A 23,901-nucleotide genomic window follows, 5' to 3' on the forward strand; every position below is an offset into this window, starting at 1 on the left:
AACATGTATCCCCAGTCCTTTAGGGTAGGGATGCTTTTATATTACAGCAATTCATATTCTGATTTGAATTCTGTCTTCTCTCTATACATTTGGAAGACCTAACATCCACACTGTAGGGTCAAACCCCATGAAATGTGGCCATTCAATTCCACCCACCCCTTTCAAGGCGGACCTGTATTCTGCTGTTTTATTTCTTCTCCAGCCTTCCATGTGGCTTCTCCTGAGACTGGTGTGTGTTGGGGGGAACCACACTGGACTTATGACCTTCTGCTCTTCTCGGTCTCAGTCAGGGTATGTGCTGTCCCAGGGCAGGGCTCTAGGATGAAGGCAGGATCCCTGCACAGGCGAGGGAAATGGAAAAAGTCTGTCCTTGTAAAAAGCATGGCCTCTCATTTCCCCATAGAAAGAGTCTCATTAAGACTGTGCTAGGTTGCATTCTAAGAGTGAATGTTAAATGTCAGCCATTTATTCTTTTTGTGAGGGATGGAACTTGTGAAAAAAAGCCCCTGGAATCTCAACAGGACACTCTGGCTCCATTCATGTCACCCTGACCAGGATTGGCGAAAGTTAGAAACCACCACTTACCAAACACATGAGGCTTTACTCAGAACTCCTTCTCTTTCTGGGAGGGGGGGCATTTTGGAGAATTTCAGGCACTGCCCACCTTGGTCTGTCCGTGTCCACGGGTGGGAGCATGTACTCTGAGCTTTGAACTCAGAAAGGAGGAGTCGGAGAGTAGTGACAGGCCAGTCTCAAATTCAGACCTTGGCATAAAAGTAAAAATGTCCTTTCTGTGACTAAGGCTGAGAGCAACACTGTTTTATGGTTGTGCTGGTTGAGTTTTTTTTTATCTCAACTTGATACAAACTGGAGTCACCTGGGAAGGGGAACTTCAACTGGGAAAATGCCCCTACCAGACTGGCCTCTGGGCAAGCCTGTGCTACATTTTCTTGATTGATAATTAGTGTGAGAAGGACCAGCTTTGTAGGCAGTGGCACACCTGGGCTGGCAGTCCTGCTTGCTGTAAGAAGGCAGGCTGGGCAAGCCATGGAGAGCAATTCAATCCTCTGTGCCTTCTCCGCCCATTCCTACCTCCAGATCCTTGCCCTGCCGTCCCTGGATGATGGAACACAAGCTGTAAGCTGAAATGAACCCTTTACTCTCCAAGTTGACTTGATGGTGGTATTTTATCACAGCAACAGAAAACTTAACTAAGACAGTGGGTATAAGCATAAAACTTTAGCAGTCAGTTTGACAGTGTGTCCACTCAGCAGCTTTAAATCCATCCCTAGGGCCTCTAACATCCCCAGCTATGAGCTTTGACCAGGTTTATGGTATCAGATATGATTTTTTTTCCCATGATATGGGCCTAAAACCCAACAAGAAAGCACTTGGTTATCCCATAGCAGCTGTGCCACTATTGTACCACAGGGTAACTCTTGCCTGGCAGATTGGCATTGTGAACTATAGCATCAGCGGCGGCTTGCATGAAACCTTGTAAGACTGATCCCATCCAAGTTCCACCACAGACAAGCCTTGTCAGCCCCTCTGCTCCCATAGCCACAACAGAGAGTAAAAGGTTGCAGGAGTGAGGGAGTCAGACTCTTCCATGACATAGCCACTGACACATTGCCCTTGCTTCAGTAATTAACCTCCATGGTCATTCAGGAAGTACACATACACACACACACACACACACACACACACACACACACACACGAGAAAGGGGGGAAAGAGACTGGAACAATGGGAACAAGAGAGATCTGGTGAAAAAGAGAGGGGATAAATAAGAGAAGATAATGGGGGGGCTTTGAAAGAAGAACATAATATGTGCATAGAAATAATAAAACCACAAAACTGTACTCTTTGAAGATATTTTGAGAGAGAGAGAGGGAGAGAGAGAGAGAGAGAGAGAGAGAGAGAGAGAGAGAGAGAGAGAGAGAGAGAAAGGGAGGGAGAGAGAGAGAAAGAGAGAAACTAAGGCAGGAAAGGAGAGGAGCAGGAGAGAGGGCTGGAGGCCTGGCTATGCATACACAGATATATCTGTCCACTCAACCCTGGCCTGCCCTTTCTGAGATGTATGATGCTTTGGGGCTATAAAGGCCACTCTAGGGCCTTTTGGCTCAGTGTAGGCTGGGATGAGCACCCTGCAAACCACAGCCAGTACTGCCTGTGTCATCCTCCTCTCAGCCTTGCAGACCAGGCAAGGTCAGCCCAGCTGCAAATGGAGGCCCCTAGAATCACAGCTGTGTGGAAGCCTGGGACTTAAGGCCAGCAGCAGCTTAAGTGGAGGGCAGTCACTGGCAGCCATATGTGTACAAGCATCTACGTGTGCACTCGGTGCTATGTGTACTTGTAACCCATATTGCAACAGGCTCTCTCAGTCATTGATGGCCATGAAAGAGGTTCGTACTCGAAAGCATACACAGCACTGGATGGACCAGAATACAGGCTGGAGGGACAACATTCACTTGCATGGTGTTGGTCTGGTCCAGGTTAGGTCCCCTAGACTTCCTAAGAGGATGCCTTTGGAACCCTGAGATCTGACACCAGCTCCCACAACAGGCCAGCCAAAGGCTCGGGAGAACCTGAAACCAGCCATTGCGGCCCAATAGGAAACTAGAGATGTGGGAAACCGAGCTTCCTCAGTCGCCTGCTGTGCCCCTCCCTACCCCACCAGGCCTCCATTCACCCCTTTATTTCACATGCCCCAGGACAGCTAAGTACTCACATTAATTTACAAGATCCACTCCTCCCTGTACATCCCCCACCAGAAGGGACAGCAGGCTCCAGAGGGGCTGCAGCCAGGGCAGAACATGAGGACGACAAATGCCCTGCTCCTATCTATCTATGCCCCTCAATCTTGCCTTTAGGTGAGAAGTCCCACCGTGCTGCAGCGGTAGCATAGCTCTTTGGAGTCCTACACCAAGACAGTTATTCACAAGGATGAACGAGTGATAATAGCTCTAATAGCTCGATACTACTCCATTCTGGCCTTGTCTCTACCCTAAGCTGGCACGCAGGTGCACAAAACACCCTCCTGCTGTGTCGTGGATGTGAAGGATGCCCAGTCCTTACCATGGCTCTCTTGTTGCTTGATCTCTCCTCCCTGCCACTCCTTCCGACCCCTCCTCCTCCTCCTCCTCCTCCTGGTACCCCTCCTCCCTGCTTTACTCCCTCCCCTCTCCCCTCCCCTCTCCTCTCCTTTGCCCTCCCTCGCCCTGGCCCTGCCCTCTCTTCCCCTGCCCTCCTTCCTGCTGTCCCACGGTTGGGGCGGGTGCTCTGCCACTGCCACTCTACCCCCGGGAGCAAAGCGAAGCTGCAGTGATAACTTTGGTGTGCATGGTGGAGTCGCTGCCTGGAACCCTTGGCTTCTGCCCGGTTGATCTTCTGTACTCCAGCACACCCCTTGCACCGGGACTATCCTGAGACCCAGCCTAGACCGCTGAGCCGAGTCCTGAGAGCCCTCGGGGCAGTAGGGGCGATGGAGCCCCGTGGTTGCACAGCGCTCTGGGTGCTGCTGCTGGCGCAGGTCAGTAGTCAGGTGAGTCCCGCTAGGGCCGGCAAGAGTCTCTGAAAGCGAGAAGTACATTCTGCAAGGAGAGCTCAGGAGTCCTGGCATTTTCACTAAATGGTTCTCACTTTTTCTAGCAGACACCTGCGTGCGCCCTGGGATCCGCAGCTGCAGCGTCCGAGAGCCCAGGAGCGCTGCATCCTTTGCCATCCTCAGGCTGGTTGGAAACCGGAGGTAAGTCCGAGAGGTGGGGGGCTCTTGGATCCTCACAGGTAAGCGGCCGGCTGTCAACATCCTGCCACTGCTGTGCCAGCCCCCTGGAGTTCGGAACGCCAAGAGCTTTGAATGAAGATGCGATCTTGCTTTTTCTTTACATTGTGAGGGAATTCATGCTTACGAATGACTTCCCACCAATGTCTGTATTGTTTTCCTAGTAAAACGGTAGTGGCTTGCCAGCGTTGCATTGGAGAAAGGGTCTGAACTTAGGAAGACTCTAGATCACTCTACACACTAACGCATCATTAATGTATACACCAAACCTATCATAGGCTGCATTGTCGCACTCCAGCATCTTCCCCCTTTCTTTCTTTCATAGCTTTGATCTTCATAAGAGGAAACAGGAGGCAACCTCCTTAGTATCACTAACACGTTAGTGTTGTGACCTGGGCCTTCTTGGATATGGGCTTGAGTCTGAATCTTTTGCTAGGTATAGCCACCGCCTCTGTGGTTCACTAGTGGCTTTTCCTTGTGAGGTGCCCTAGCAATGACGCCTGGTGACTGAGGAGGCAGGCTAACGCACTTGGTCTGTAAGAGGCTGTAGTCTGGGCTGGGTCCGCAGCAAAGGCAGGCAGGCTTTACTTACCGCGTCTCTTCCTGGGATGAGCCAGCTGGAGAGTGTTAGCAGGATTGGCGACCAGAGGCGAGCCAGGTTTAATATTCTCAGCGGGTGACGCTTCAGAATTCCTCATTATTGCTTTCTTCAACATGAAGTGAGTTCCTCCTTCTGAAGACAAGGATAGTTAGGGATAGACGAGTTTCGACCTAGAACTCTTGAGCGCCACTGGAGGGCGCCAGACACCAACTGTACAGTGTTAGACACTGCAAGGGACCTTTGACTCGCTGGAAGGCCACCTTTCTGTCACCCTGTCTGTCTCCACCTTGCTTCTGTTCCTCTTTGCATTCCGCAGCAGCATGGCCCACAGGGGGTGTTAATGCTCTAAATTTGGATTTTGCTATACTTTCAGTGTAAAAAAATCACGAAAATCCCATAGGGATTCTCGGCATTTCTTTTTTTTTTCTTTTTAAAATATATTTTATTAATTTATTCTTATTACATCTCAATGGTTATCTCATCCTTTGTATCCTCCCATTCCTCCCTCCCTCCCGTTTTCCCCTTATTCCCCTCCCCTATGACTGTGATTAAGGGGGACTTCCTCCCCCTGTATAAGCTCATAGGGTATCAAGTCTCTTCTTGGTACCCTGCTATCCTTCCTCTGAGTGCCACCAGGTCTCCCCATTCAGGGGACATGGTCAAATATGAGGCACCATCTAATGAGATTATCATGTGATTTTTTTCTTTCAGTTTTTCAAAATTTTTTATTAATTTATTCTTGTTACATCTCAATGGTTATCCCATCCCTTGTATCCTCCTATTCTTCCCTCCCTCCCATTTTCCCCTTATTCCCCTCCCCTATGACTGTTCCTGAAGGGGATTTCCTCCCCCTTTATATGCTTATAGGTTATCAAGTCTCTTCTTGGTAGCCTGCTATCCTTCCTCTGAATGCCACCAGGTCTCCAGGGGACATGGTCAAATATGAGGCACCAGAGTTCATGTGAAAGTCATACCCCACTCTCCACTCAGCTGTGGACAATGTTCTGTCCATTGGCTAGATCTGGGTAGGGGTTTAAGGTTTACTGCCTGTATTGTCCTTGGCTGGTGCCTTAGTTTAAGCGGGACCCCTGGGCCCAAATCTGCCTATCATACTGTTCTACTTGTAGGTTTCTAGGACCCTCTGGATCCTTCTACTTTGCCATTCTCCTCGACATTTCTTTATTGTGTGTAGGGTGCAGGGAGCTGCGGAGGTCACAGGACAGCTTGTCCAGGGATCACACTCTGGTTGTCAGGCTCAGCATTGAGCAGGCTGAGCAATGAAGCCATCCCACTCAAGACATGTTTATTGCACTAATGAAGTGTTACCCAAGATGATAACGTTATAGACAGAACATTGTTCATTATTCAGGAAGAGAAGACTAGCTTAATGCCTGAGGCCCCGGGCGGCTCAGCGCTTCGCATCTCAGTTCCTGATCCCAAGGGCAGAGTTTGCATGGCGGACACTTACCCGCCTGATCAGAGCTTGCACCCAAGGGTGTGAGTTATTGCCACAGTGGTGCTAACTTTGTGGAGACATGATGCTTTCCCACTCTGTCCTGGTGCTGTCATCACTTGCTTATCAAAACACAAAGTGAGAGAGTGGACAGCAGTCACACAGCTGAGGCAAGGGTAGAGCAACTAGGCCCAGAGCACTCTGTGACCTTCAGGTCTGCATACGGCAGATCACTCAGTCTACACAATACAAGCTGATTTTTTTTTTTAAATTAACTCTTTTGAGCTGTAAGTTTGGCCTAATGTGAGGCCTGTAATGTGAGGTCTTGCTATCTTGCTGCATGTGTGAAGTAATTATGCAGTGAGAAAGAGAGCCTGCCATACATCTTGAGGCAACGATAAAATACTAAATTGAGAGATAAATTTGGTTATCAAACACAAATGCATCAATTTACTTTTTCATAACTCTATTGCTTTTTATTTTTGATTCCTCAATAGTTTTCTTCCATTTTGTCCATGTTTCCCTCCAAAAGCGTAGCACAGAATTTTAGTTTAAAAAAAAAAAACCTTGGGCTTTCTGATCTCAAAGCAAAGTTCAGAAGCTCTTTAGACTTTTAGCTAGGGGGCTAGAGAGAAGACTCAGATGTTGAGAGTGCTACTGCCTTCTCAGAGGGCCTGAGCTTGGGTCCCAGCACCTGTGCGGCTAGTAGCTTCCTGTAACTTCAGCTCCAGGGAATCTATCAGTTCTTTTATGGCATCTGCACACACACACACACTCACACACACACTCACACATATATATACACGTTCACACATACACACACATACACATTCACACACATACTCACACATATATATTCATTCACACATGCTACACACACTCACACACACACACTCACACACACTCACACACACACTCACACATATATATTCATTCACACATACACACACATACACATTCACACATGCTACACACACTCACACACACACACTCACACACACACATTCACACACACACTCACACATATATATATATACGTTCACACATACACACATACACATTCACACATGCTACACACACTCACACACACACACACTCACACACACACTCACACATATATATTCATTCACACATACACACACATATACATTCACACATGCTACACACACTCACACACACACACACTCACACACACACTCACACATATATATTCATTCACACATACACACACATACACATTCACACATGCTACACACACTCACACATACACACACTCACACACATCATTTTTTAAAAAGCACTTTATATAACTATCCATAAAGGATACATACTTGTGTCTGTATATTCCAGGTTTACAATGATTTATATTCTTATATTCAGACATATTTATCCTGAGACAGAGGGACCCAGACTGTGCTCATAAGTGTTTGGGGCTTGTGGTGGGGCCAGAGCTTTGACCTGTGACCTGTACTGATTCCTTTGTTGTGAATGTTTCTACCACGGCCATTTCAAACAGCCAGTGTGAACAGAAGGGAGGGTTGTATATCCCAGATCAGCCCTCCTGAGCTGGTCTTTGCTAGCCTCTATACTACTAGGTGGTCCCTGATGACCTGGGGTGGTCCCTGATGACCAGGCATGGCCTCTGATGACCCGGGGCAGTCCCTGATGACCTGAGGTGGTCCCTGATGACCAGGCACACACACACACACTGGTGTCCCTGAACTTCTTGGCATCATTTCCAAACAGGAGCCTTCCCAGACTTGAGTTGTACATAAAAAAAAAAACAAAAACAAAAACAAAAACAAAAACCTTCTTGTAGTCAAGCCACTGGGGGTTCTGAGTCAGGGAACTCTATATGAACGTTTTCTCATTTGAAACATCTACATGGGAAAGGTCTTACTTAAAGGATTATCAAATTGCAGAAATCTTGTTTCTTTTTAAATAACAAGTCATTGGTTTTGGGAGTGATGACCTTAAACATTAAGCATTAAGATAGCCTATAGCTTTTGGTTTACTGCAGTTACACTTTGACTTCGCTGGTCCAGCAAGTGTGGTAGGATGCTTGCCTTCTGAGCTCACTCTCTGAAGTCTCCAGCTCTGACCCTTTCACATGCATTTGCAAGGAATTGACTTTCTTGATAAAATCAAGGCTTCTCAGCCTTGGCAGGAGTGACACTTGGCTCCTAAGGGGCTATGATGTCAATATTCAGGGTCTATCAGCCACTCTGGATGCAGAAACAGCATTTTCCTTTCCCCTTTCGTATCAACAAAGATCATCTCCACAGCGATCAGGACACTTTCTTTGAGGAGAGCAGTCTTGCTGTGACCACTAAGCTGCCTGGGAGGCAGGTCCTGGCCACAGCAAGGCACTCTGTCACAGTCTGGCACATAGCTTCTGCTGAGAGCTGGTACAGACCTTTCTAGAGAATTGAGTAGGTACATTGAAATGAATTGTATTAAAAACAATTATTAAATATCAAAATGCCCAAAGCTCACAACTTAAAGCCTCGAGCATTTAAAACCCCTTGATGCTGGAGTAACTGAACCCTGTTTATAGTAGGGTCCCCTGAATGTCTTCTCTCTGCTTCTTAGTGTCACACTGGTTGTTTAATGGTCTCTATAAGAGAAAAGATGGTATGTTTGTTTTTATGACTCTTATTTTACTTACTATAATGATCTATGTCACATGCACACATCATCCTGCAAGCAAACGACTTGGCTATTTACCCCTTCTTGTGTGTGTGTGTGTGCGCGCGCGTGCGTGTTGTCTACCATTTTCCATATCTGTGCACCCAATGACCAACACCTAGGCTGATTCCATAGCTTGTCCACTGTGGAAAGCATTCAGTGTTCTTATAGCATGCTGAGTCACTTGCCAGAGTCTGCAGCCCACCAAGCCACATGCTCCCACTTGCGTAGTAGGGCTAGAGCTGTGAGTTAGGCTGGGGACTGGAGAGAGACACGCCAAAGTGTTGGGCCTGAAGGAGAGAGAGTTGCAGGGGCAGAAACCCTGGCTCACCCTCTGATATGTGGCAGGTATCATAGACTTGCTGTCGTCCTGTCCTCACTTTGGCTTGCCAGCAGGAGAATGCCAGCAGGGCACCGTGCTTCTAATCTCCAAACTTCCTTACCTCTCCAAAACCCAACCAGAAGCCTTTAGTGGCGTGTCACTGGCTTCCGTCCATGCTTTTTCTGTTCTACCTGTCTATTGCTTGGCAGGACAGAATAGCATCACGCGGAGTAATCCCTATGCCCGCTCGAAATAAACTGGGGATAGTTACCTGGATATTTCTCACCTACAACCAAATAATGCTTTCACACGTGAGTCTTAGGAGTGGGTGAGAGAAGGAGCCCTGAGCACCGAGCATCTGGAGCTACCTCCTGAGAGTCTGTCGATGACACAGGGAGGAAACAGAAAGATGCGTTTAGAATATCAGAATCAGTAGGAATGCCAAAGGCGCTGCATCTCCAGTCTGGAGGATGCCTTGCTGCATCATCAGGTTAGATCCTGCTATATCCCATGCTTGGAGTGGTGTGCTTAACAAAGACACCTCTGACACCACACTGGCATGCTATGTGTGTTTAGTGATTAGAAAAAAAAATACAGGCACAAAAACCAGCCAACTCAAAAGCAATTGGACACATACACTCCATGCTTAATTAAATATTTCAAAGACACAAACCAAGCTAACTAATCTCAAACTAAAGCAATTAAAAAAAAAAACCTTGGCCTCAACAAAGCTACCTTGGCCACAGGTCTCAACTGATAACACAGCTGAGCAGCCAGCTGTGACCTTGATAGGGAAGCCCAGATATTTCCTCATAGAAACAGACGTCCCTGGATTCTTGACACAGAGAAGGTTTTGTAAATGGTGGTAATGAATGGGGAAAGACATGGTTATCATCTTAAAAAATAAAAAGGTGATTTCTCAGAGTGGCAGAAGCCATCTCAATATATATCAGCCCATGATGGAGCTCAGAAACCCTCTCACCACCTTCTGCAGGGGGTGGTGGCTGTGGATGTAGTACTAGAAGATTCTGCGGTTTTAGGTCTGACAGAGTCTTGGTGGGTTCTTCTACTTTTTATAAATTGGCTGAGTTGAATGCTCCTCAGACCACAGAGTAGAGTGGTAAGTGGACCCAGGAATGTGGTGCTACCAGTGATGCCCCGAGAGCCCAGCTGGATGCAAGGGAGACCAGAGCAACAGGAAGGCCCACTGTGCTTTAGGGGTGTAGCAATGTGGCTGTCTCTGTATAGTGACCTGTGAGTCCTGGGGTGTGTCTGTAGTCTGCCTTTCCTCCTGTATGTTCAAAGGCTTCAGAATTAAATGAAACAGCAAGAGGACCCACAATGATTGATTTTTTTTTTGTTTTTGTTATTTTAATTACGGCCTTTGAAGCCAAACTTTCTTGTCAGTCCAGTGAAGGATGTTATGCAAGTCATAAAGTGTATGAAGAAGGGGATGCTTCACTATTTTCATAAAGTGTAAGGCCACCTTTTCATTCCCACCCAGAGAGAGAGGGAAGGAGGGTTCCAACATCCACTCATCTCAAGTTCACGTGGAGGGATAAACAGCAGAGCTAATGGAGGAATTGTTGGGAGCACCCCCCCAAAAAATCTCTTTATTACTGACACAGCAAATTCTACTACTCATAAAAGGACGAACAAGTACCACATCAAAGAGAACTCCTCTTCCAGTGTTGTTCTCGGTTGACTGATGGAGCAGCTGCCATGTGTAGTCCCCCTGAGTGTCTTTCCAGAACTCTGACAATTCCTCAGCCGCCTCTCTTCTCTCAATTTCAGACTATGACCTGGTGTCTGCCTACGAGGTGGACCACAGGGGGGACTATGTATCCCACGACATCATGCACCACGAGCGACGACGTCGGAGGAGAGCTGCTGTGGCCCAGCCTGGAGGCGATGCCCTGCATCTGCGGCTGAAGGGCCCCAGGCATGACCTCCACCTGGACCTGCGAGCTGCCAACAACCTGGTGGCTCCTGGATTCATGGTGCAAACTCTGGGGAAGGGAGGCACCAAGTCTGTGCAACCATTTCCACCAGAGGAATTCTGCTTTTATCAAGGCTCCTTAAGGTCCCAGGGCAATTCCTCGGTGGCCCTTTCTACCTGCCAAGGCTTGGTGAGTTCAAACAGCTCAAGCTGTGACGGGGAGGGAAATGCCCATGTCAGGAGCGGGGAAGCCAAACCGTGTTCCTGGATAACACGTCCGCTTGTTCTGTTACAGTGGTAGACATTTCTGTGATCTGTGACAGCAGCTGGGGTTTCTTGGGTCGATACAATGGTGTCTACACCCACCCTTTTGTTGTTAATTTTTTGTGGAGTTCCCTAGCGGAAACTGAAAAAGAAATGTCATTGTTTTGAACCAGTCACAGTGTTAATTTCTACAACAATTAGACTCTTGTGTCTGCCATCTTGACAATGGCTGCCGTCTGCTTACAAACCAGGACATTCTGAGGCCTTGCCCGTCTTGTTAGACTAGGAAGCTATCTAGATGCTTTCTGATCTCTGAGTATCTAACCAGATAATCCTCCCAGCCTCAGGAAATCTGGAATAAAGAAAAGGTGGATTAATAAAAAGCTGGGATTTTGTATCTTAGTCATTTTTCTTGTTGCTGTGACAAGACACCTTCACTTTAGAAAAGAAAGTTTATTTTGTCTCGCCATTTTCAGGACAGTCCATCACAGAAGGGAAGTAATGGTGGGAGGTGGGAGGTAGCTGATGACGCTGCATCTACGATCAGGAAGTAGAGGGAGATGAATCCTGGTAGTCAGCTTGCTCTCTCCTTTTTGTATACTACAGGCCTCCTTCCCATTGGATGGTGCCATCTAAATTTAGAATGAGTTGTCCCACCTCAGTTAAGCTAATCTAAGTGGTCTGACACAGGAGCATGTGTTTCCATGGCAAGTCTTAACCCTGCTGAGTTGACTACCAATGCTAACCATAACTAAAGTAACTTCTGAGGCTTCCCAGAAAGAAAGCTTCATGGATTACCTTTCACTTTTCTTAAAATACTCATATTTTAGGGGGGGGGAAGGTCAAAAATGATTTTAGAGATGAATGAGTAAAGTGGAACTTAAGGGATTGGATGTCTGTGTATGTATATATGTGTGTGTGTTTATAGTAAAAACATTGATGTTAAAAACTTACCAGAAAATATTTGGCCACTGATTGCATCTCTAGAAAAGGCTGCTAGTTAGCCTTATTCTGAATTTCCCTTTGGAAAGGGAGATTTCAGCCCCTGCATCTTCTGTGTATGTGTGTGGGAGGGGTAAATGCTGAAAGGCTGTGTTCACATGCTCGTAACCAGCTCCTTACAGTACCTGTGCACATGCAAGTGTTTTAAAATATTAATATTCTATCTTTGGCAGAACTTGATAGGAGCTGATGTCATGCTCGCTTCTATTTGTAAGAGACTTTGGCTTAGAGAGTGGACACCAGCAGCTGTCTAAGCTAGGGTGGTGGCTACTTGGCATTCTTGTTGAGCATGAGGGCACATGGGTGATTAATTCCACATTGCCAAAAAATAAATAAATCCTCTGTGGTTAAAGACCCAAACATCTCAGGTAATATACACATCCACAAAAGTAGGACAGCCTCGGCTTTGTTTCCAAAAGAAGTAATCCAGAAAAGGAAAGTGTCTGTAAGTCACTGTGGGTTGGTCCACAGAGAATGGGGAAGGTGCTTATAGTGAGCTGTGGACATGAACTCCCACTGATGACCGGGGGCCAGCAGGGCTCTCCCTGGCAGCTGCCAGTAGTTGGAGAGTTTGGATTCACTTTGAACCCTTTAACAACAAGAGTTGTAAATGTGCTCTGATGGGAGATACAGAATGAGAAAGGGTTGACCAGAAGGCTGCCTTTGGGCAATAAATAATGGGTGCTGATATTGGGACCAAGAGAAGGGACCATGCATCACCCTTGACCTTCTAAATGCACAGAGTTCAGCTTTTCTTCCTCTCCTAGAGAAAGAATTAGATGTTTTGGGTCTAATTAAGACAATTTAAAAGCATTTTAAACAAAATCGTGCATGCCCTCCATCTTCAGACTGTACAAACATTGAGCTGGTCCCAAAGAAGCTGTGTTTTACGACAGCTTCTGGATGGAACTTCAATTTAGAAAATACCTCTATAAGATACGGCCATAGGGCATTTTCTTAATTAGTGATTGATGGGGGAGGATCCAGTCCATAGTGGGTGGTGCCATCCCTGGGCTGGTAGTCCTGGGTTCTGTAAGAAAACAGGCTGGGTAAGCCACACAGAGGAAGCCAGTAAGCAGCACTGTCCTTGGCTACCACTTCAGGTCCTGCCCCCAGGTCCCTGCCATGTTTGAGTTCCTGTCCTGACTTCCTTCCGTGGTGACTGTTACCTAGAAGCATAAGCCAAAGAAACCCTTTCCTTTACAACTTGTTTTTGGTCAGGCTTTTGTTGTTGTTGTTGTTTTGGTTTTTTTGTTCTTTGTTTTTGTTTTGTCACAGCAATAGAAACCCTAACTAAGACAAGCTGATAAGTCTGTTCTGCGCTTCTGATTGTGGCCATACTATCTTACAAGTCTATGCACAGTGAATGACAGCTCCTTTCATATCCATTGTCTGATTGACTCTCGTATTCGAATGAAGTCAATGGTACACGTCAGCTCTCAGATGAATTCCCTAGTTGTATTTGTTGTTTATACCGAGGATGGGACCTGGGGGCTCCCTGCTGCCAGGCAAATGTTTTTTCTTGGGAAGTGCTGAAGACTGGAGCTGAGATTCGCACAAGGTTTCTCCCACTGGCAGGAAGCAAGAAGTTTTTGCCTTGTCCTTGCTATGGAGCCAAGGCACGGTGATGTGCACCCACAGTGATACAGAGATGGGCTGCACTGCACTGTCAGTCAGCAGGGAGAGGGGGCTATAAGCTCCAGTTGGCCTCTCAGGCAGGCCTGTGACAGGGGATTTTGTGGGGTAAGAGAGAGGAGAAGCAGTTATTACTCAAATGATGAGGTCAGGTTTTTGACTCCTTTGTACAAACATGGATTGTCTCTGTGGTTTTATGCAGGCATGTCAGGTTCTACTGGGGAAATGCTGAGCTTGTGATAGCCAAAGGCCTTTGTATGGATGATCGGATTCCTGCACATATCCAATCTTGTAGAGAGAGCTCTAAATTGTCCTCGAATGGTGTCTGGGGGCCGTGTCTGGAAAGCAGCTTAAGCGCTTCATGATTTAAAGGATTTATATCTAGTGTGCATAGGCCATAGCCACTGATTTCACTATTACCCACACTTTGGCTGAGCCTGGTGGATATACTGGAGACAATATCTTGTCTTGTAGGAAATGCTGTATGCCCCCTGCTTAACCCATAGGATGAAAATATTACTTTTCATTCAAAAACATACTGCTTAAGTGTGTTTACCATCCAACTAGAGAAAATGGTATACGGCTGTAAGAAAACACAATCAATTTCAAATGTGTGTGTGCATGTCTGGTGTATCTGTGCGTGTGTGTGTGTGTGTGTGTTTGTGTGTGTGTGTGTTTGTCTTTTTTTGTGCATTGTGTATGTATGCATGTGTGTGTGTATCTGCGCAAGTCTCTCTGTGTATGTGCCCCTCTCTCTCTCTCTCTCTCTCTCTCTCTCTCTCTCTCTCTCTCTCTCTGTCTGTGTGTGTCTGTGTGTATAGATCCACTGCCCCCTTCTGCCTCCATTCTTAAATTTTGACTGTGGAAACATTCTCCTAACCGCCCTCTAGGGGAAGAGGATCACTGTGGAAGTTAATTGATGGTATTGTCCTTTTGGTAATAAACAAATATTCACCAGAAAAAGGTTAAAAAAAAAAACTAAGGCAAACAGTTCTTTATAAGTTACTACTGGAGCAATGGGACCTGGCCTGGTTAGTTTTTATTTTCAGCTTGACAGTTGCTGGAGTCACCTGGGACAAGAAAACATCAGTAGAATAAACTGCCTCCATTGGGTTGGCTCGTGGCAATGTCTGTGGGAGACTGTCTCGATTGGTGGTTAATGTGGTGGGGGCAGCCCACTATGGGTGGCACCACCCCTAGGCTGGGTAGGAGAGAACCGAACATGCACTACAGAGCAAGTCTATAAGCAACATTTTTGTCTTTTTCTCTGCTTGGAGATTGGCTACATCCTGAACATGGAAGCTGAGATGAAACTCTTTCCCACCAAGTTGACATTAGTCATGGTGTTTTACCACAGCAACCAAAAAGCAGTCTAGATATTTTCAATAATGAATGACCCCTACCATGGTAATTCTGCAGCTTGCACACTCACCAGGAGATGCTTGCTGTCTGATGGGAAGGACAAGGGGACAGGTAAGTCCCCCACAGGTGAGAAAACAAGGAGTGTGGGCATGAGGAGAACTGGAAAGAGGGTGCCTCAGCTCATCTTGGTATGGAGAGGGGAATGTCCAAAAGCCATGTCCAAGCTCCAGTCCGATGTGGAGTTGGGTTGTTATGAACAGAAATAGAAACACAGCAAGCAATATGTGTGTGGAGTGGCTGCTGACAATACTAAACATCGGAGCCTTATAATAGCACCACCTGGGAGCCTCAGGAGACTGATTTTTACATATTTAATGTAAAAATATTGGCCTGGATAAGATCCCAAGGTGCTAAAATTATTTCAAAATATCTTGGTACTGCCTCCAAGTATTTTGATTAGAAGTACATTTTGCTAAATAAACATACTTTCTAAAAAGATGTATCTGTTATGCTGCATCTTCTATCAAATTGAGATCACATGTCTGCTGTCATCACCTACCATAAATGCACTGAGGTGCAGCACTCGGTGGGCATCTTCTGGTACTTTTACAGCATAAGAAACATTTTGAAGTGTTCAGTAACTAGACTTCCTTGACAAGGGGTAATAATGGAAGTGTGGCAGTAAGAGTAATATTAGCATAGAGAATGTGTATGTCCATAGAACCTTCTACATCAGAGATAAATACTACCTGCTGGGTTCAAAAGCTCTCCCGAGAATGCATGTAGCTCAGAATCTTCCCACTTTAAAATGTGCAATGCAGTGTGCTTTGTGCAACCAGAATTCAGCCGTGAACACCATAACTCTAACCAAACGCAGACACATCAATCCCCCAGAACCTTAACACAGTTTGCCCCCCTTCCCTGGGCTCTGGTGCTTGGCTTCTGAGTATCCATGTGTGTAACTACCCTACCCTACCCTGTTGTGTCCAGAAAGCACAGATTCACCAGTCCTTCACTGCATGTGGGTCTTACAGTATTCAGCCCCCTCTTCTGTGACACTCCCTGGGATTGGGATGGATGACCTGGGTGCGGATCCCCTCAAGGCTGAGCACTCTGCAGCCTCTTACCATTTGCTCTCTGACCAGAAGTGAGCCTCTGCATTCATCAACATCTGCTGTAAAAACACCCTTCTCCAAGGAGGGCTGATAAATGCACTAATATGTGCGCATAACAGTAAGACACTGGGAGCTGGTTTATGAATACTTAGCACAAAAAATAGCTTTCGGTTCTCCTCTAAGGCCTGTGACCTTCATAGCCACAAGTTCATGACCATGTTAGAGGTCCTGGCTTGTTCAAAATTATTTGTGATCTCATCTTTGTAACCTCAAAATGTTATTTACTAACTAAAGTCATTTTTCTTATAATGAATTGTTTTTTTCAACTTCTAAACTGAAATATTAGGTCCGGGAAGTAGTACAGCTCCATAATATGTGCCAGGCATATAGCACATCTGGACTCAACCCTGAGAACCACCATCAGAGAGAGGAAAGGAGAGAGGGAGGGAGGAGAGAGAGAGAGAGAGAGAGAGAGAGAGAGAGAGAGAGAGAGAGAGAGAGAGAATACTTCCTACTTTTTAGGTGGTACATATAAAGACAAAATTAGTTTTATAATCCATTTCATCTGATTTCTCTCTTCAATTCATGCTGAATTCCCTTTGAAGTCTGTAGTTAAAGTGCTCTGATTGGCCAATGACTCTGTCATTAAGTAGTTAGAGTGGTCTGATTGGCCACTGGAAGTTTTAATACAATTCCTTTAGAAGCTCTAATAGTCAATACTTCCAAATGAGTTTGTTTAGAAATCTGCATTATTGAATATGACAAGAATAGGTTTCTCCTAAAGAATTTCAAGCTCGTCCTGTATTTGTTTTAGCCTTTTACCTAAAAGTTAATAGAATTTCTTAATTCCACATGGCATAATATTTGCATAAAATTTAGTTCCTTTAGTATAAAGCATTATTTTTGTTCTGACACTGTTGTGTAAAATAAGCATCGTTTCTCCTAAAAATTAAATTATTCTCTTGCTTTCACAAATATTTCAAAGAAAGAGAAATATCACAATGATCAGTCCCCTCACATGGCTGGAGAATTACTTGGGGAACTGGTTTGAATTGTGCTCGGTTGTATTTCCAGCCACAAACTCCAGGAATTCCCTGGAAACTCCAGCCATTGAGAGATTTTTTCTAAAGCAGCCAATAAATCCTAGAAAATGCTGACATTCTGCCAAACTTTCAACTGATGGAAAAATGTTCCTGGGCCAGGAAAATGAGAAAGCAGGAGTAGAAAGGAAGGAACTGGGATTGAAAACAGACAACAGAGATGCTACAAGCACTGAAGCATTGCCTGGCAACAGCATCTGCAGATGCTTCCTACACCTTGGGAGGTGTGGCCTCTACTCAAAGTTGGTTATGATGAGGAAATTTGTAAGAGAGTGGTAGGAACATACAGGGTGGTTTCAGAAACCTCTACTGGTTACATAGGAATAGAGACAATGTGAAAAATTGTTTATTTGTTTGACTTTTTGTTTGTTTTGAGATTATAATTAAATTACCTGTCTCCCTACCCCTCCCTTCTACCCTCTAAACCCTCCTGTATAACTTCCTTGCTCTCCTTCAAATTCATAGCCGCTTTTTTCACTAATTGTAAGCATATATAATCCTAACTATAACCTGTACAATTTATGAAATGTTACTTGTATGTTTTCGTGGACAACTGGACTGGACAACCAGTTGGTGTGGTCATCCCTGGGGAAGACCATCTCTCCCACTTCCAGCTTTCCTTAGTTGCCTGTTGTTCTTTTTGTAGAGTTAAGGTCTCATGGGCTTTTCCCATCCACTTTGGGGTAACCATTGACATCATCCTTGTTCACGTTTGGGCAGTCACATCAATCAAACTTTATGAGTATAGCTTCAGATATTACTAGAAAACATAATCTTAGAGCAAACTCCCCGACTCTTTGGCTTTTATACTCTTTCTGTTACTTCTACAGTGTTCCCTGAGATTTATTTGCCTGAGTATTTTGTAGATGTAGCCATTGGAATTAAGTTCCACAACTCTGGATTTTGATTGATTGTGGTTTTCTGTTTTGGTCTCCACTTGTTTCAAAGGTATATTTTCTTGGTTTATATTGACAAGTATTTATAGATTGTTCTTAAGGATTGTGTTGGTTTTGTAATTTAGTGGTTGTAGGTTATTCTCTATTAACCATGACTTCCCCAACTAGCAGGGTTTCCAGTACCAGGCATGGTTTCCTTCTTGTTGAGGGGACCTTAAGTTCAACAAAAGAGATGTTGGTTACCACCAGCATATGTATGCCACTATTGCACCCTTAAATTGAAATAAATGCATCATCACTAGAAGTAGATCAAAGCCATGCTTCATGAGGTAACCTTTTGTGTTTTAACAGAATATAGATTTTCCTAGAGGCTTAACATGGAATGCAAATAATAATTACATAATTAGATAGGCTTAACTATAAAATATATGTTTTATTATTCTTGCCTCACTTTTTGAGATCTTAAGTGGAGGTACACTTTGCCAGCACTCCAAGCCAGGGTAGAGTTGATACAGTCTAGAATGAAGTTGTTGAAAATTTTCGCACAAGGCTCCATTCATTGTAATCCTCTGTGTGATGTTACATTTTTGTGAAAAGACAAACAATGAAAAGACCTTAAATGATGAACTTCTTGCAGAGACCTAGACAGGAAAGCAACTGGAGCCTAGGCCTGGACCATACACCAGGTGGCAGGCGGGGAGGATAGAATGGCAGGTTTCCCTCATGGTTACCCTGTGGAGGTTTTAATGTCCTTCTGGGATGAGGCAGTCACTCCCCTGGTACCACCAAGGGTAGCAATCACATGCTTTCCTATTGTGGTCAGCCTTATAGTAATGATTTCTATAATGTCATGGGGCCACGGTGCTTACAATCCCAGTGGAGCCAGAAGAGTCTTCATGAACAAGATCTCTCTGAAACCAGCCCAGAGGACCACCTGAGATGAAATGAGCATGGTGGCTTTAATTGTTGACTCAGAGGGAGGGAGGGTTTGTTTGTGGGACTGTTTGGAATAAGGATGCATCAACCTACTATGAGGGAGTAGATGTGTGAGCAAATCCTAGCCCAAAGCAGTGTCAAAGGAAAAAGAACCTCTTTAGATGCCCCTGGCTGTAGGCTCTGAGCACAGGAGCCAACCATGTTTCGCTCATACAACCTTACTTTCTTAACCTTCACTGGTGTGGTGGGGGTGGGGATTCCCTTTCCTACCCATCCAAAGTTGCCTGAGACACACACAAAGCATCATCACAACCACCCTCACTCTACCCACAGCTCCACACACTTCCTATGCCTGGTTTTGTTTTCCATTTATCGTCATGCATTAAGTATACGGAGAACAGTCCATTGTGGAGACAGAAACTCCATAAAATATTAGGAAAAAAATTAATGTAGCGCCTTAAGAAGCCACGAGAGAACTGAGAGTTTAAGAGACTCTGAAGTGGGCACTGAAGGGCAAGAAGCAGTGAAGGCTGAGGGAAGCAACAGGGCTCCTGCAGTATTAAAATTCAGAAACTGGCCTCCAAGCTCTGAGTATAAGGAGCCGGCTAGCTGTTGTTAGAATTAAGAGGTAGCAAAGTACGTCAGCTACTTCAGGAAAACTGTGATCCCGAATGACAGGCTTCCCTCATGGTTGGTTACCCCGTGGAGGTTTTGGTGTCCTTCACTTGCCAGAGCCAACTGCCGCTCCCAGGCAGAGATGAGGAAGTCCCTGGAAGAAGGCAAGAAGTGAGGGGGAAGACTGGGAATGCACAGGAATAGAGAGGAAGAGTCTGGAAGTCAGCCTTCCTGGATCCAATCTTCTTGGCCTCTTTGTGTGGACCTGGCAGAGGTGACTAAGAAGCAGGAGCAAAAGTGAATACAAAATTAATTAATATAAAAAAAGAAGGGGGGGGGCAAAGTGCAGTGGGACATCAAGAGTACACTCTTGGCAACACACACACACAAACACTCACACACACACACACACACACACACACACACACACACACACGTGTAAAAGAAGAGAGTGGAGACAAGCTCCTCATTGTGAGGATGTAAAGGGTTGTCTGTCTGCATTTTCTTCCTTTATGTCTATTTTAATCTTGCCAAGTGCAAATGTGCAATAAGCGTTCATCAAGTGAACAAATTGGTTTAATGCCGAATCGAAAATTCTGTAGCTTAACAAGAATAATAGACCCAACCACAGGCTTGTGGGGGCTGAAGAAAACCCCACAAGCTGCTCACCCTCCTTGCACCCAGGGGAAGGCACGCCTGTCTCGGGGGGGGGGGGGGTTCGGTCTGTAGGTGGAAGAGAGCTGCAGAGTCCTGGTGTGCACAGGTGTTTCTCCCCAGGCTGTCTGTGCTTGCCCTCTCTTACCACCCTGGTTACGCTCTGTGTGTGAAATGAAAAGCAATCTAATTTTTCCCAAGAGGCTTTCAGGCTGTATCTAATGACATACGCGGGGATAAACTGGTGCTCGGGGACTTGTATGTACAAGTGCATGTGTGTGTTTCCCATCTGTGAGTTTGGCAGCTCTAAATCATTCCTGAAGGAGCAACTGGGGAGTCATTATCCTCGACCTGAGGCCGTGGTCTGAATCAAAGTGAGTTTATACATCAGCAGAGGACTGTGCTTCCTCACGGTAGACAGTTCTTAACCATCCACACCTCAGATATGAACACTGAACCACCAGCCACCATTGCTCTGAAGTCAGTCTGAGGTGCTTTTTAATATATATATATATATATATATATATATATATATATATATATATATATATATATTGCAGGCTAGTAGAATTGTCCCTTGGCACTTACTGCAGTCCTAAGTTTTGTTGCTGGATGTTATTTTGTTTTGTTCTTTTTTGGGGAAATTCATTTCTTTAAAATCTTCATGGAAGAATATCACATGTTTTAAAAGGCATCAAATCAAATAAATCAAAGCATTTAAGTCACTAGCAAATTGGTGATAATTCCAAAAAAAAATTAACGTGAAAGAATTATAGGAAACTAAATAAAAAGATAGCTGTTTTCCCTTAAATCATTCTAATTTGCTTGTGAGCCTAGCGCTTTAGTGGCTAAGCCCTTTCTCCACTTAAGGAGCCACAGGCAGGCAGAAATCTGTGGATTAGAGGACAACCTGGTCTACACAGAGAAACCCTGCCTCAAATCAACAACAACAATAACAACAATCCTAAACAAACAAAAAATAATTGTAAAGAAATTAATGTTGGGTTTCTATTATCAATCAACAATGAAGAGACGTAATAGAGAAATGATAACATCGAGTCCTAACGACAACAAATAAGCCAATTTGTCTCACAACTGAACATTCTCTGCACTGACTGGTTTTCAGCTTCATGTGTGTGATGAAAGGATTGCCAGAAAGCTTCGCTTAGATAGTTTGAAAATCACAACCCTTCCCTTGGTCTTTGGCTGGCATAGACATGGATTAAAAATGCCTTAGGACCCGGCAAGGTGGTGCACACATGTAATCCCAACACTCAGAGAGGCTGAGGCAAGTGGATCTCTGTGAGTTCGAGGCCAGCCTGGTCTACAAAGTGACTCCAGGACAGCTAAGGCTACAGAGGAAAACCCTGCCTCAAAAAACCACCATCACCACCAACACCAAAACCCTTTCGGGGACTCCACAGAACCTGCCCAGTTCTGTCTTTGTGCCCTCCATAGCAGTACAGAGACGCATCAATGGCTGTCACACGTGCATCATTAATCAACAGGCACATGGCAGGAATGCGTGAGTCTCACGTGTTAGTATTCTGAGAATGGGCCTTCCTACGGTGAAAGCTGTAGTCCTCTCTGAAAGCTGCAGGTGACGTAGCTTCTGTACTGGCTTCCTGGGACAGAGGGAGGCTCTTTGGTATAAGGTAAAGGGCATATTAATGTTTTATTTCCTTCAGTCAGGGAAGTGAGCCCTGTTGGAAATGCTTTTCAAACAATGTGCAGGATAAAAGACTCTGAGAGGATCACACAGTCTGTTTTAGGGCACAGCTCCAGGGTACAGTCTAGGAGAGTGTGAAATTAAGCTGAAAGAAGTGATCACAAGGGCAGAGAAATCCCGGCTGCTTCCCACAGTGTTTCTGACACCATAAGTCATGGTTAGTGGGGACCTCTGGGGGCACATCAGGGCTGAGTGAGGCCACAGCAAAGTTTCTATACAGTTTACAACGCAAACATAGGGAATGGTGCTACCCACTTTAGATTGGGCATTCCCATGTCAATCAACATAACTTAGACTGTACCCAAAAGGTGTGCCACAGCCCATGCTGATCTTGACAGCCCCTCATTGAGACTTCCAAGGTGACATGACTAAGAAGTTAACACAACAGTTGACTGAGTGTGGATATGCCTTATAGGGCACACCCCTCCAGGGCGTGTGGGGCTTACCTCGGGGAACAGCTAATCGATCAATGCACAGTCAGAGAAGAGACTGATGGGGATGCTGAGTGACAGAACAGTAGAGGAGAAAGGAAAAGAACATCATGTGTGTGTGTGTGTGTGTGTGTGTGTGTGTGTGTGTGTGTGACATGTTTTTATACAATCTGATGCCTGCTTTGCACTGAGCTCCAGACTCCCTTATTTGTGGTTAGTGGGGACCTCGGGGGGGGGGGGGGTACATGAGGGCTGAGTGAGGCTACATCAAAGTCCCTAGCATAGGACATGGTGCAGAGGAACTGTGTGATCCTATTCTCCTCAGCCTTTCTCTGCCCATAAGTAAAGGATACGGCACAGAGAAGGCTAAGAAAAGCCTCACACCTTGTCATGCTGACGTTCAGGTGAAGTCCCATGACGGAATGCAAACGTGACTCCAAAATATTTTATTTCCTCCATAACCATGATTGAATTAGAAGTATAAATACAGACCCTTTGTTCAATCCTTCTCTAATGTAAGACATTGTTCCCACACTTTTAGGACTGCTATTTATGCCCACACTTTTGAAAGAAAGATCTCCCACACCTGGGAGATCACTTTGTGCCTAACAAGGAGTCGTAAATGAATAAAGTGCCCAGAACAGCTAACATCTGACTCTTTATTCCCAGTACAACAGCCAAAAGAGCTATAACCTTGTTTTATTTGCAGAGATTATGTAACTGAAGCTTGGGGAGTTATGGCTATTCTCTCTGCAGGTCATCACTGGGCAATAAAATAAAGAGAGATGGATTGTGAAATAATAAGCCAAAAGAGAAGCTTGCATATTTTATAGCCTGGCTTGATTTCTAGTTGAAATGTATACTTATGGAAGACTCAAGAAAATAAATAGTAAATGCCTGATTATAAAGGGTGGTACGCATGCCATGTGCAGCGTCACAGTGATTATCTGTTTCTGAAGGGCAGTACTATAACTTAACCAATTCTGTGCCCACCCCCCACCCCACCCCCGCCTTGTCTGCATCTCTAATGTTTCTGAGAGACACAGCATGGCTTGCATGCTTACCAACTGAAAGTGGTTTGGATCTACTGTCAGCAATGGCTTTCCCACCTGTCCTTGCAGCAGTCAGGAATGGCCCGAGGACTCAGGCATCCTCTTCCTGGAAGGAGCACAAGTAGCTCGAGGTTTCTGACAGTTTTATTTTTTAACTTTTTTATATTTTTAAAAAATTAATTCATTCATTTTATATCTTAATAGTAATCCCATCCCTTGTATCCTCCCATTCCTCCCTCCTGCCTTAGGCTCCTGTATATGCTCATAGGGTATCAAGTCTCTTCTTGGTAGCCTGCTATCCTTCCTCTGAGTGCCACCAGGCC

The 23,901-nt window shown here is 45.2% G+C and overlaps 1 protein-coding gene across 4 annotated transcripts in view; it reads left to right on the forward strand.

The window, feature by feature from the left end:
- The first annotated feature begins 3,260 nt into the window (after window positions 1–3,260).
- ADAMTS16 (ADAM metallopeptidase with thrombospondin type 1 motif 16) overlaps window positions 3,261–23,901 on the forward strand; it is a 111,801-nt gene continuing 91,160 nt past the window's right edge. Inside the window, exons 1-3 of one of the 4 annotated variants that reach the window (XM_084783689.1) lie at window positions 3,261–3,544; window positions 3,652–3,748; window positions 10,643–10,977. In XM_084783689.1, the coding sequence (XP_084639815.1) occupies window positions 3,485–3,544; window positions 3,652–3,748; window positions 10,643–10,977 (492 nt within the window). In that variant the 5' untranslated portion in view covers window positions 3,261–3,484. The remainder of the gene's footprint in view (window positions 3,545–3,651; window positions 3,749–10,642; window positions 10,978–23,901) is intronic. The other 3 variants (XM_084783690.1, XM_084783691.1, XM_084783692.1) reach the window with 3 other exon arrangements.

The sequence above is a fragment of the Acomys minous genome (assembly GCF_964271855.1).
Source record: "Acomys minous genome assembly, chromosome: 5".
Taxonomy (NCBI): Eukaryota; Metazoa; Chordata; class Mammalia; order Rodentia; family Muridae; genus Acomys; species Acomys minous.